The sequence below is a fragment of the Anticarsia gemmatalis genome, chromosome 29 (genome assembly GCF_050436995.1).
Source record: "Anticarsia gemmatalis isolate Benzon Research Colony breed Stoneville strain chromosome 29, ilAntGemm2 primary, whole genome shotgun sequence".
Taxonomy (NCBI): domain Eukaryota; kingdom Metazoa; phylum Arthropoda; class Insecta; order Lepidoptera; family Erebidae; genus Anticarsia; species Anticarsia gemmatalis.
The window spans coordinates 294172-308298 of NC_134773.1; the positions used below are offsets into that span (position 1 = coordinate 294172).

The 14127-nt window shown below is 38.6% G+C and overlaps 2 protein-coding genes across 5 annotated transcripts; one reads left to right on the forward strand and one right to left on the reverse strand.

Annotated features, from left to right (window-relative positions):
* Positions 1-121: 121 nt before the first annotated feature.
* Positions 122-12350, reverse strand: LOC142985069 (zinc finger Y-chromosomal protein 1-like). 4 transcript variants are annotated; one of them, XM_076132989.1, is made up of 3 exons: positions 12024-12350; positions 4481-5724; positions 2556-2694 (listed from the first exon to the last, which is right to left on the reverse strand). In XM_076132989.1, the coding sequence occupies exons 1-2, from the start codon at positions 12207-12209 to the stop codon at positions 4483-4485; spliced, it is 1428 nt and encodes a 475-aa protein (XP_075989104.1). In that variant the 5' UTR covers positions 12210-12350; the 3' UTR covers positions 2556-2694; positions 4481-4482. The 4 variants fall into 4 exon arrangements, with proteins under 4 accessions (XP_075989105.1, XP_075989104.1, XP_075989103.1 ...); XM_076132988.1 differs by lacking the exon at positions 4481-5724 and adding an exon at positions 9779-11146 and having other exon boundaries at positions 2559-2694; XM_076132990.1 differs by lacking the exon at positions 4481-5724 and having other exon boundaries at positions 122-2694; positions 12024-12343.
* Positions 12351-13099: 749 nt separating this feature from the next.
* Positions 13100-14005, forward strand: LOC142984973 (uncharacterized). Its single transcript, XM_076132880.1, has 2 exons — positions 13100-13129; positions 13244-14005. The coding sequence occupies exons 1-2, from the start codon at positions 13100-13102 to the stop codon at positions 14003-14005; spliced, it is 792 nt and encodes a 263-aa protein (XP_075988995.1).
* The last annotated feature ends 122 nt before the right edge of the window (positions 14006-14127 follow it).

Genomic DNA, 14127 nt, shown 5'->3' on the forward strand with positions numbered 1-14127 from the left:
CACTATGAGAGTGATGTAATACAGAGTGTATCTGTGTATTGTACACAACACACTATAAACTAACTACCACAGTTGACTGGCTTCATATGATATGTTATTGGGAAATAATAAAACATACAACTACTAAAAGAATAAGTTTATTTCATTAATTCATCAAAATTAAATAACAATTCGTACCTAGTACATAATTTATTACAAAACAGTCAACTTGACTCCATACGTTATCACGTTTAAAAGAGGCACTCTAGATATACACTACACAAGTACACAAATTATAATAATCGTCCACTTTTATACGCACCAGTTAACTTTATGTGCCTGAATATAGCAACAAGCCGCTGCTTAGAAGACAAAGATAGCAACAAGAGACTGAATGAAAGGACGTAGTTGTTACGTCTTTGTCAACAGCATTTCTTATATACATTCATGTATAAGTGTTGCCAAACAACTTGAACACCAGTAGGTGTGAGCAAACTGAACGTAGACACAGTGCAGAGGACTCTCAGATGATTTTTCTAACAATCGAGCGATCGAAGCGCAATTATAGTCCTCGACGTCGCTTCCTGAAAGTCCTTTCAAGAAGCTAGCGACAACTTGAACAATTTCGCTTCATCATAATGAACGATGTCCGCTTGGAAATTGCAGGACGCGACGTCGAAGACTATTGCGCTTCGATCGCTCGATTGTTGGAACACTCAACCGAGAGCCTTCTGCACTGTCTACGTTCAGTTTGCTTACAACTGAATGTGTTAAAGTTATACGACACCCATACATTAATGTATACAAGTGCGGAAACTGTTTTAATCTTCGGCTTATTGCTATATTCAGATAAACAGAATTAAATAGCGCTTACTATGTTGACTAGTGCTTAGTCAGCGTGGTGGACTCAAGACTCCCTTTTTTATAAAGGAAGAGAAAGCCCAGCAGTGGGACTTTAATAAGTTTTCATTACTTTCAGACATTTAATGATATATATTATACAAATTGACAAAAAAATAATTACATACATAAAATCACGTCTTTATCTGTAGCGTTCATAGCCAATGGCGCTCCATGATCTGAAGGTTAAACAGCCCTTAGCACAGTCATTACATAGATGGATTGCTGAGTAGTATTCAAACTGAGCGTCTCCGTGCTTCGTAGGGCATGTAAAATGTCAGTCTTGGTTGTTGCCAATTTAGATAATAGTCGTCGAATCATGTCAAAGGCCTTTAGGGCGGCTTGAACAACTTCGACACTAGGTTGACCACTAACCATACGATACGGTAGAGACCAGACACTTGCCACTTGTCATACAGAACCGCCACTTATGAGTACTAGGCACCTTTTTGAAAGACATCTCCGATATTATCTGTGTATGTACACATTTGCTTCGCATTAAATCTAGCAATCGACTAAACGTCGAATTTCCTAGATAAAGGATCGATTCCAACATTCATATTGTTTATTATTGCCTAAAGTTCACCATTGTAAAGTAATTGCATTTTCTTGTCCCCTATGGGCTTTCTCCATATGCTTTTTAAGCTCATGTTTTCGAACAAAACTAGCGGGACAGCTCAAACATGGCAGCCGGTATCCTTTATTATGTCTCCGTTTCGCGTGTTCCGATCTACGTGAAGCAGAAATGAATTTCTCCCCACAATCTTCACATTCGTAAGGTCTTTCGCCGGTGTGCCTTCGTCTATGGTACACTGCCGCCATTTTGGAGACTAGTTTCGCGCCACAAATATCGCATTCAAAATTTCTTACGCGCGTATGTACGACTGTGTGTTCAGCCAAGCGAGCGGGTGTGTAAAACCTCTTTCCACACCACTGACATTGATGGGGTCGTACATTCATATGAATCCATAAGATATGATTTTTAAGCTGAGGTCTTGAAGTGTATGTCTTGCCGCAATGATCGCAGGTGAATTGAGCAGGGTCGCGAATGTTTGAACGTCGATTCCTCGGGTAGCTTTGAGCGCTAGGCTTGGCTTCCGGCTCGCATCGAGACCTATGTTCTCTATAACAGCCCCTATTAGTAAATTGCATCCCACAAGCCCGACACGTCCTCACCGCGTGCATTTGTAAGTGAGTGTCAAACGACGCTTGCCTTGGGAAAGTCCTTCCACAGTCAGAACAAGTATAAACACCGGCTTTATGAGCTCTCTTCAAATGTTTTTTTAATTGAACTTCACCTGAAAATAACATAGGGCACTTTGGACATAATGTCGCGACCTCATCGTGTACGGAGGCGAGGTGATCTTTCATCTCTTTCCCTCTCATGTAGACCGAACTGCAGATTTGACAGGCTTCTTTGTCACCACTATTTTTTAAATGCATATTTAGGAAGTAGGGGCTTAAGAACGATTTGCCGCAGTCCGGGCAGTTACATGGTGGGCCGGAGCGCGCGCCACGGGGTTTTCTATCTATAATCTTTTTAGATACCCTAGTTCTAAGTTTGTTGAGGAAGGATTTGGCGTCACTTTGGGCGTAATCTTTGAAGGTCTGTACAGTCAGGTCGCTTGGTTTGACGAATGCGCACATGGACTTAACTGGGGGTGCGGCGGAGTTGGGGAGGATTGCGAGACTATGGATGGCTTTGAGCCATGTTTTCTGTGAGTTTCGTACGAACAGTCGGAACTCCTGCGCCGCGAGCGCTGTACTCGCGCACGCCACGCACGCGCCTTCCGGTATTAGGGACTCTTCTTTCATCTGTAATAGAGACAAATAATAATACTATTTAGTTATTATCTATTTATTTAATATTAACGGAAAATTTATTATATAAGACGATGATTTATAACTTGATTAAACGTTAGCAGACAGTAGGCAAGTTAAAATTCTGTTTTCATAGTACTACATTTTAGACAAGGAATTTTAGACAGAAGTTGTTTTATTTCTTACGCCAAACAATTTACAACTACCAAATAATAAAATACATCAGTCTAACATTTGTAATATACTCTAAATATACTAAAATGATATTATTCAACATCGTTTACCCGAACTATATACATCCATACTAATATTATAAATGCGAAAGTAACTCTGTCTGTCTGTCTGTCTGTCTGCTACTAAATCACGTCTAAACTACTGAACCAATTTGCATGAAATTTGGTATGGAGATATTTTGATACCCGAGAAAGGACATAGGCTACTTTTTACTCCGGGAAAATGACGCATTTCCCGGGAAAATTCAGAAAATTCAACGAAGTCGCGAAAAATCAATATTATAATGACATTGAATTAACAAAATTCCGTTGCCATGGCAACTGTTTTAATGGCGGATATGTCTTAGCGCGACTTCGTTATACTGAGAGATATAAATAATTTTGAGAATATTTTTCGTGAAAAAGAAAGCATATTTTATATCATCACGCTACGACCAATAGGAGCAGAGTAGGTAACAGTAAAAAGTGATACAAAAACATGGAAAATTCTGACCCATTCTCCCTTATGTGACGCAAGCGAAGTTGCGCGGGTCAGCTAGTAATAGTATAAATAGCCATAAAATAACAGCATCCTATATGGTATCCTTTTGAAACGCAAATAATTAAAACGCAGAACTATTCTAAGCTCGCACAAAGCTAAAATGTTTCGGTTAAACAGCTTAAAATTTAAATCGTTTAACGGACTGAGTGTGCGTTTCAGCCACGGCAAATGAGATTTGCAGTAAAATCTTATTTGTGTTTGGGTATTCGTCTTGCTTTCTCACACGTTAACATGATTCTATTAAAACAACTATAGAATTGAACAGATACTAAAATACAGATGAACCTGTGTAATAACTCTACCCAAGTCAATTCCCTTCTGCGAGAGAAATTCACATAACATTACAAAAAAAGTTCCCGCAGTCTCTATCTAGATATCTTTCTAAACCCACTGTTTCAAACCAGGCCTTTATTTCCTATCTACCTATATAATATCTCTTTGCTCTATAAAAACCAGCTTACAAATAAAAATAATCTTATTGTCAAAACAAAATTACAATAATTGGTACTATTTCTTCAGTCATAACTCTAAAACATTAGCCTAACAACACATATATTTTGCGCATATTCACACAGTCTATCACACTAACTAATTTTTCACTGTTTTTAATTCACTTTTTGCTACTGTACATAACTGATTGCCTCTGTGGCGCATTCGATAGTATATACCACTGCCGCGCAAAGGTCTCAGGTTCGAATCCTGGGCCAGAAAGTCTGTTCAGAGTTTTTCTGTTAATAATACCCTCAGAGAATGCCCAGAGTTAGGTAGTTGAGGTTGTAGACCTCCGTGCCTCGGAGAGCACGTAAAGCCGTGCCTGACCTCTCACTGGTCGCGTCTGTTAACAGTCCTTCCGGCCTAGAGAGTACAGGAATAAAGTGTACCTGTGTATTGTGCACATACTTGGACACTATAAACAAATTCGTACACAGCTGGCTGGTTTCCATAAAGCTGGCCGCCGCGCCGTACCCAAACATTATAATACACGTAAAATTACTTTTCAAATTACCTTCAATGCTTCAGGATAGTATTCCTTAACCTCTTAGTAAAAGGGTCCATTTCTCTTTTAGCAGGCATCACATCGACCACAGTGCAGTGGACTGTCAAATAATGCTTCTTCAACTCGCACGGTCTCACAAACCTTGCAGGACACTTTTCACACGCATGTGGCATTTCCTTCGACCCTCTGTGACGACGCTTCATGTGGTCCAACCTTCGGGAAGATGAGAGGAATCTGTCGCCGCAGAACTCGCACTCGTAAGGCCTTTCTCCAGTATGAATTCTTAAGTGTAGCTGGTAACCTAATTGCGTCCGAAGTTTCGCTCCACAATAACATTGGTATACTTTTCTTTCAAGCTTGTGAGTCTTTTCGTGAGACACCAAATGGGCGAGGGTAGACGTTCTTTTCCCGCAAGTCTGGCAAACGTACGGAAGAACGTTCAAATGTTTCTGTATTATATGTATACGCAAAGATGGCTTCCTATTATACGTCACGCCGCAAAGATCGCAAGTAAACTGTTTAAACTGCGACGGGTGATACGTCTTTTTACAATTCTTCTGATGATATTTATAACATTTTTTATTCTCGAAGCTCAGGTTACAAGATTTGCAGTGGAAGAGGGAATGTGCGTATTGATGGGCTCTCAATGCCCGCTCGTTGGTGAAGGAATTTCCGCAGACTTTGCAGCATATGCTTTCAGGCCCATGAAGCCCGGCCGTGTGCTCCATCAGCTGTTCATGAGTATCAAAGAGCTTGTAGCAGAACCTACAGTCGACTAACACCACGTCGTGAGCGTCAGCCATATGTTGAACCATTTTATTCTTATTCAAAACTAACCCACAATCAGTACACGCTCCTTTAAGCGTAGTTCTTAGGTGGAAGTTCAAAAAGTCTGGGTGAGTGAACTGCCTTCCACAGTCAGGACATGTGCAGGTAGCGTGAGGATCGAAGGAGCGTTTCGGCTTCCTCGTCTTCTCCGGCTTGGCCTGATACCTTAAATTTAGTCTGTCTAGAGCAGCAGCTTTGGTCGGTACTCGGTCTACTTGGTCTTTTATAATGGTCTTCTCGTCTGCATAGAAGACGAAGTAGGCCTTATCTTCGTCAGTTGGCGGGTGTATCTGGGCGAGGTAGGTGGAAGCCTCGGCCCAGTGCTTCGTGGACTCAGCGCAGAGGTTCTTGAAGTGTATAGCTGCAGTGGTATTTTCGGAGCAGGTCAGGCATATCCCTGGCGGAAGCGCCGCGTCGAACTCGATCTGAAACGATGGTTTGAATCAGACCGCTCCTCTTGGTTCAGGCTTGTGGCTCTTGCCAATCTTACGTATAAATTAATTTGTAGTTCACAGCTTAAATATTCATTTTAATTTGACAATCATATAACTCTTTTGGTAGACTGGTGTTGTAAGTGGAAAATAAAAGTAACACTGAATATTAAATAAGGTGTTTTACAACAATATGTTACTGCATTTGTAAGGATATAGACATATAGTAAAAAAACTGTATTATTATTTCGGATAAACGATGTATTTTTACAGTTTGATGCTTTAATTACTTATTTATGTATGCAAGAAGCTAAAAATGTTACACATTGGATCTTTTTAAGACTTCAAAGGAACGGTAACCTATGTAGGTAAAAGCCGAATTGTTAAGGATTTTACAGACAGGTAGATAAGTAATACTAATACACTTTAAATGTGTTGACGTATTTTGAATTCTGAATAAAAAAGATAATAATTTGAAATTCATTTATTCATAAATAATTTGCATGAAACACAAACAAATACAATCATACATAAAATACTGTATTGACATAATTTTAAAAATTAAACAACATACGTTGAAAATAACATGAAACTGAAACAAATTGTATAGTCCGACAACTGAGAAAAGAGCACTTAGGGATGCAAGACTCATCTTCTTATATACAAAATTATATAGACTAATGTGTTTCTAAGTACGGCCCATACTATTCCACTTATTGTTTTTGTAAAATTGTCTTTAAAACACGAGAGAGATTTTTATGTACAGAAAAAAGAAAATGAAAAGAAAATTTGTGAGTTGAGCTGCGCGGGCCAGCTATTCTAGATTATAATTATTAACTTTGTGTATTTCCAAAATGAAGTAGCTGTATCGAACAGCCCATAGTCAGCTGCATACGCTTGCGTCAGGAACAGAACCGAGGGTTTTACGTGCTTTCAGAGACACGGCAGTTCTGAAACCTGAACTTCCTAACTGCACATTCTTTGAGTATTTCAAGACAGAAAATTTTGCAACAATTACCAGTTATACTTAACACGGAATTCGAGTCTAATACCTCAGTGCGGCAGTCGCAATACACTACTGATGCGCCGCAGGGGTAGTTAACATAATCAACATACGTATATAATATTTAATATCATCTCATACAATATCTACATAGGCACATTTTTTTTAAAAGACCACTCTCGCTCTAAGAATTTCACTTGAACTTTTCCAAACATAAAAACAACGGGCACAAAGTACAACAAGACCCGAAACAACTCTTTGGATCGCACAAATAATAGCTCCGTGTGGGAATCAAAGCCACGATCTCCCCACACAATTGTAGTGGCGTGGCGACCACCATAATCACCGCGCCAGAGAGGCCGTCAAACTACTAGTCTTATAACATTTCACTCAATAATCAACGCATTAACGACGGTAAAATCATGTTCCCAAATATCTCGCGTGATATGTTTCTTTATATGCCTCTGATACCCTCTCCTCGTGCTAAACTTAGCACTGCAATAACACACGAATCTATCCAGAACCTTCTCATGAGTATTACCATGTTCCAACAAATGACCGCGACTTGAAAATTTCTTCCCGCATTTATCGCACTGAAAAAGCCGTCCTACAGTATGGGAGTACTTTATATGCATTTTTAAACAATTTTTTTTCCTATACTCCTTATCGCAGTAATCGCAAATGTATAAAGAACTAATATTTTTGTGCTGCAAGCATTTTTTCTTATGGTTGAAGAAGCAAGTGCGATTCGGCAGCCATTTCCCGCAGCCGCACGTAACTGGCTTGTGCTTACTTGTATGAGCGTTTAAATATGTCTGGTTTTTGAAAGATTTCTGACATTCTATGCAAACGACATTCCCGTTTTCATGCTTCATTCTATGTGATAGATACGCCGGTTCTTTTTCGAAAGTTTGTAAGCAGACGTCGCAAGAAAACACGACTATATTATGAGATTCAACATGATTTTTAAAATGTTGTATCTCGATGATCTTTTGACAGTATCCACACATTTTCTTTTTTAAGTTCCCTATATGTTTATTAAACCTAACTAGATCGACAAATTGCGTTTTGCATTCTGGGCAAATCATTTGTTTTTCCTTACTGAAAGCTTTTTCAGTCCGAATTTTGTATTTATTTTGTCGATTCAGTCGCATTTTGAATCTTTTCAAAGCGTCTTTGCGGGTAGATATTTTTTCTCCAGGACATCTAGTAGTGTCCGTCAACGTATTTATATCTTCTCCTATATTAATATAGACGTTTTTAGTTTTATTTGTCACAGTTATGTTAGCTATATAGTCAGTTATTTTGGTCCATTGTTTGTGTGAGTTCCTACATAAGTTCATGAAGGGTAGCATTGCTGTAAGGTCGTGTTTGCACAGCCCGCAGAGTTTGTTAGGCATCGGTGGTGTGTGCTCCACCTAAAACAATGACGGGTTTTCAGTGCTTTCAGAAATATACGCCTTAGATTTTAATATACTTTCCCTTCAACCATTATACATCACGTTTTCAGTCGTTATATTATTATCTTGATTTACAAGAACACATTTATGTATAATAACTCTTTTTCTCAAGGCGACGATCACTACAAACTTGCATGGAGTATCATTTTATATTTTTTATTTAATAATACATTATATTAAAAATTTGTTTTGTTTAGGTTTTCTCTCGTAATGAGAAAGATAAGGCCTTGATTACTACACTAACAAAGCTAGACTTGGAGCCTTTGCGTTACTTCAAGAAATGTAATAATAAACTACACATTGTTTCACTAGAATGCCCTTTTCTAACGTTACACCGAAATATAATATTCAAAATATTGTCGCGGCCGCGAGTTCTAAAACATCAATAAAATACTATAATTTAATTAACAAAATCTTATTAATTAGCTATCCTAATACACGAATAACTATAATTAACACGCAATTTGTCGGTTTTTATGGAGAAATCTCTGAATCTACTGACACCAATACAGGTAACATTTTATTTACTTATAATCGTTATAATATTTATAATAGTAACTCGCAAAGTCTAAAGGTAACTCTAACTAATTATGCATGAGTCAAGATTGTGATGAGTGAGTGTGTTTATAATTCTTATTATATTATAGAACTAGCTGACCCGAGCAACGTCGCTTGCGTCCTATAAGAGAGAATGGGTGAAATTTTTCCCCGTTTTTGTAACATCAATTACTGATACTCTGCTCCTTTTGGTCGTAGCGTGATGATATATAGCCTATGTCCTTTCTCGGGTATCAAAATATCTCCATACCGAATTTCATGAAAATTGGTTCCGTAGTTTAGGCGTGATTGAGTAGCAGACAGAAAGACAGAGTTACTTTCGCATTTATAATATTAGTATGGATTATTTATATTGACTTGTAAAAAAATCAATCAGTCCTGAGGTTTGGACTGTGAGTTTTATATATTTAGATTAATTTATACTCAATATCATCGTCGCGCCTCCAATGATATTCATTGGGTTTGACAGATATAAAAACGTAGACAGTAACTGTGCTGTTCGAAGAGGTAGAGCAATTATTATTTAACCTTCTATGTACAAAGATATCTATTCTATAATATATATATTTACAAAGATTTGAATTACAAATTCAGCAGCAGCACGTGTTGTGGCTAATGTGTTTACAAATTAGACTTCAGGTCAAAATTAGTATGTAGAGAAATACGGAAGGACTACTTGAGGCGTTTACAACTAGTTGCGCTCACCAGTTGGTTAACGATTAGTAGGTTAATCAAACTTAGTGCGGACACTTCATAGATGGATAACCGCATAGAGATATTTACGTAGATCGTCTATGTGCTTTGAAATCACGAAAAAAGTCGATCCAGGATAATTAACAGTCGTTAAACCCTGCCTTCGAACGGCTTTAACACAAGGTTGACCACTAACCATCATGATGAACGTACGTCATAGAATGTCGGCCTCGGAAGATAACAGTCTTTAAGCCATGTCAAATACCTTTGCACAGCTCACCTCAACACTAGGTTGACCACTAACTATACAATGAATGAGGATTAACGAACCTACATTTTAATTCTGAGTTTCGACCTGGACTGCCTTTAGCGCCTCCACACCGTCCTGGTGCTTCCGACTATGATGTAGAAGACCTCTGCAGCTTCCAAACCTCTCATGACACACCGTACACTCAAACTGTAAATTCCTTTTATTCCCTTCACCGTGAACATTGCTTATATGTTTCTTCAATCGATATGGTAGTCTGAACTTCGCTGGACAGTACTGACAAGCGTGTTTCAGCATTTCAGGAGCTTTGTGCACCTTTCTCACGTGTTCCGACCGCCTCGAAGACGCACTGAAGGACTCTCCACAGATTTTGCAAGGGTATGGTCTCTCCCCGGTGTGGAGACGTATATGTTGGCTGTACCCTAGTTTGGTTTTCAGTATAATACCACACACCCCGCACTGGTAAGACTGCACTTGCTCATGTTTCTTCAAATGAGTGCTCATGTGAGCAGCTGCTAATATCTTCCCGCAGTAGAAGCAAGGTTTATGCGTATTCTTCATATGGACTATCTGTATATGGGCCGCAAGGAACCTCTTCCCGGAGAAAGTCTTGTTACAGTAGTCGCAAACACATTCAGAATTGACACTCCCTCGCAGACCAACTTTTATATTCTTGTTCATATTTTTATTTTGCACGGGAACAGTTCTCCTGTATTTCGTATTGTTGATGTCTTTACGATGCTTGCCGAGATCGCAGCAATGTTTTATATGATACCTGTAACATTTCTGGTTTCTGAACACTTCATCGCAGCTCGGACATTTTTTCGTCGAATGTACTGACAAATGTGCGTTATATCCGAATAAATTGTGAAAGGTTCGGCCGCAGTCGCCACAAGTACAAGCGCCTTCTGTATGTGCTTTTGTCAGATGTAGCTTATATTGTATACGATCTTGGAACATCGCCGGACACTTCTTGCAAGCGTACGGCTGTCTATTATGAGCCTCAACCAAATGTTCCACCAGATCATCTCTTGACATGATTGCAGTGCATATATGGCATGCTCGTTGAAAATCTGAAGACTCTTCCATATGTGTACTTAAAAAGTAAGGAGATTCAAACTCCTTGCCACAGAACGGACACTCGCATCTCTGAACAGCAGCATTCTCTATCTGGTCCATGTCTATAGCTTTAACAATTTTGACCTGTGGGTCTCTCTTTAATTTTTCCTTTTTAAACAATATGGAATTCTCTGTTATAACGGCCAGAAGTTTCCTACCGGGCTCAATTTTCCTTGGCATCTTGTTCAAAAGTCTTATGGTGGTGTTCCACTGTGCGTTAGCTTGCAGGCAGAAACTTCGGAAGTCAGCCGCTTCTAAGGTGGATACGGAACAGGTGGGGCAGAGTCCTACAGGCAGTCCATCTTCCAACGGCACCTGCAACCACCGCACTAGTCAAACGGCCAAGTTGTATTCTTCGTACACTAATATTATATTACAATTTGATGCCCGCTCAACGCAATCTGAGAATATGATGTTTTTTCGGTACATAACAAGCCCACGAGCTATATCCTGATCAAGATCATAGCCCTGAGCATTTTCTATACATATTCTTGTATATAATTTACTACTGTATGTTTTTTTCCAAAATAAAATAAGGTTGATAGCCAAGCTGCGACTAATAGGGTTATCCTAGCTATAAGCCAAGTACCATTAAACAGGACTCATTGTCAAAATTGGTTGTTACTCAACATCTGTTTAGCCCTAATGTCTAGAACTGTAACTATATTGGTTAACAATATAGCAGCCTTCATTTTGGGAATTATTTAAAATTTTAATTATCTATATACAGTTGAAACCGCAATAAAAATTATATTCAACAACCATAGTTGTTATAAAAATAATCCTATTTTGTTTCGTTTTATTTTCCGTGTACATAATTTTTAAAGAACCTATGCATGATGTACTATCATTGCAACATATATTTTGTTTCCTGCATTTTTTCCTGTTTCATCAAACCTATCAACCATAGTAGCAACTAAACGTGACGTCAAAATTTGAAAACAGTGTCGGAAACGCAATATTTTTCATTATTTTCGCATATTTCACAACATATATCTAAAAATACTTAAAACTATAGTAAAATATAAGCGCCAGCATCAATCGAAATGTAAAACTGAATTACAATTTATTTTTCACATAATGTACGGCGGCCATATTGGCACCACAGCGGCGGGAAGACGCCGTTCCGTTATACACAGAAAATAAACAAATCGAGTGATACTGAGCTCGAAATATGTAAACAATAGCTTACCTCGACTCCTGTGATGACTTCTAGCAGCTCAGCAAGCGTCACAGGCTTGTCTCCGTCCATCATGACCGTGTCTTCTAAGTGAACTTGCCCCTCAGACGTATCGCCCATGCAAATTCGGCATCTATCCACCCCATCTCCGCGAACTATATGGGATACTAACGCCTTAACATCCACTTGTCGAGTCATATTTATAGGATTTTTGGTGTTTCAGCAACAGTTTTGGTTATTTCTTTCAGTAAATTTCGATAAAATTACTCTTCGGCACATGCAAGTCGGCGCAATCGAAATATACTTTGACGTTTGAAATTTCATAGTGACGTGATTAATGTCAACTCAACTGATCTGTAAGTGATGTACTAATCGATTCAAAATTCATTCCGTTGTCGAATAACCTTTTGTAAATCGCAAGAGATTACGATTTAGTATTGTTAAAATGGACGAACACTTCTTATATAGTCCAAAAGTTGAGTTTTTTAGAGCGATATCTGATAGAATTGAGTTTTAATAGAATATAATTTGAGTACTAGTAGGATTAGACGTAAGCACGCTATGAAATTTGAATTGAAAATCAAAATTAGTTTTATTTCAAATTATTATGTTCATATGAGAAACCAAATTGATGATTGTTCTCATCAATATCAATTGATTTTCAATTCGTTGCGATTGAAACACTAACTTTATAGGCTTCCGAAAAGATTAAAAACTACACAGAAGTCAATAACTTATGAAGACGAATGACTTAGAAAATGCCTCAAACTTACTTTTAAATCGGATGATCGATTTATTTTCTTCTTATTGATATTTTATGTACATCTCTTCGAAGCCGTTCCATTTTTGTGTGTCACTCGTTTCCGTACAGAGCCAATCATATACCTGCGCTTTGTCACTACACCAAAATTTATACTTACCCGATATTTTGATCAGTTAATGAAAAAAATAATTTTATTCCGTTATATTTGAGTGGTAACGTTTGATGTTCTAACTTCTTTCAATAAATTAGTCCAGGTCCCAGGAGAAATGTTAAGACTTCACAATAAACAAATTATTGTGTCCCGTACCTACATAACAAACATAACATGTTATGGGACAAACTTGAGAACAGCAAGGTACAGAGTAGCGTTGTTGGACTGATTAGATATTGGTATTCTAATCAGTCTAACAATGTTAGATGGGACTCAGCTTTGTCGGATAATTATAAGCTTTCATGCGGTGTTCGGCAGGGTGGATTGACCTCTCCTGACCTGTTTAATTTATATATGAATGATCTGATCGAGGAGCTGAGTAGGACCCCAGTGGGGCTGAGGCTAGGTGACAGATATGTAAACAACCTAAGTTACGCAGACGATATGGTCTTGCTCAGCCCCTCGATCAAAGGATTGAGAAGACTGCTGGCTATTTGTGAGACGTATGCTAGAGAGCATGATTTGGTATACAATGCGAAAAAGACGGAACTTCTAGTATTTAGGTCAGGCAGAGGTCCACAAAGTGTCCCACCTGTATGGATAGGTGGACAGGTAGTAGCGGTGGTGGAGAGGTTCAAGTACCTTGGTCACATACTGACGTCGGACATGAAGGATGATGCGGACATTGATCGTCAGCGTAGGGCGTTGTCAATTGTTGGCAATATGTTGGCCAGGAAATTCTATAAAGCGACCCCAGAAACCAAAGCACATCTGTTCAGGGCCTACTGTCAGAGCTTCTACACGTGCCAGCTCTGGACTGAGTATACGAAGAGGTCTCTGGATGCCATTCGTGTTCAGTACAACAACATCTATAGACACCTTATGGGATTGGCTCCTTACTGTAGTGCCTCGGGTATGTTTACCGAGGCGAGACTGAACACGTTTAATGCCATCCAGAGAAACCGAATAGCTGGTTTCATGTCCAGGGTTGATACGTGTGGAAACTCCATTATAAGGGAACTTTCTGACAGACTGTGTGGTAGTTCTATGTTAAAAAAATGGTTATCCTTAGCTGCTTAAGAGAAGTTGTTATGTTATTTTTTATTTTGTTTGTACTTTGAATCTCATTTTATTTTAATTTTAATTTTTGTTTTCTTTTGTAAAAAACTATGGAACCTGGTTCTGAAATAAAGATTTATTAT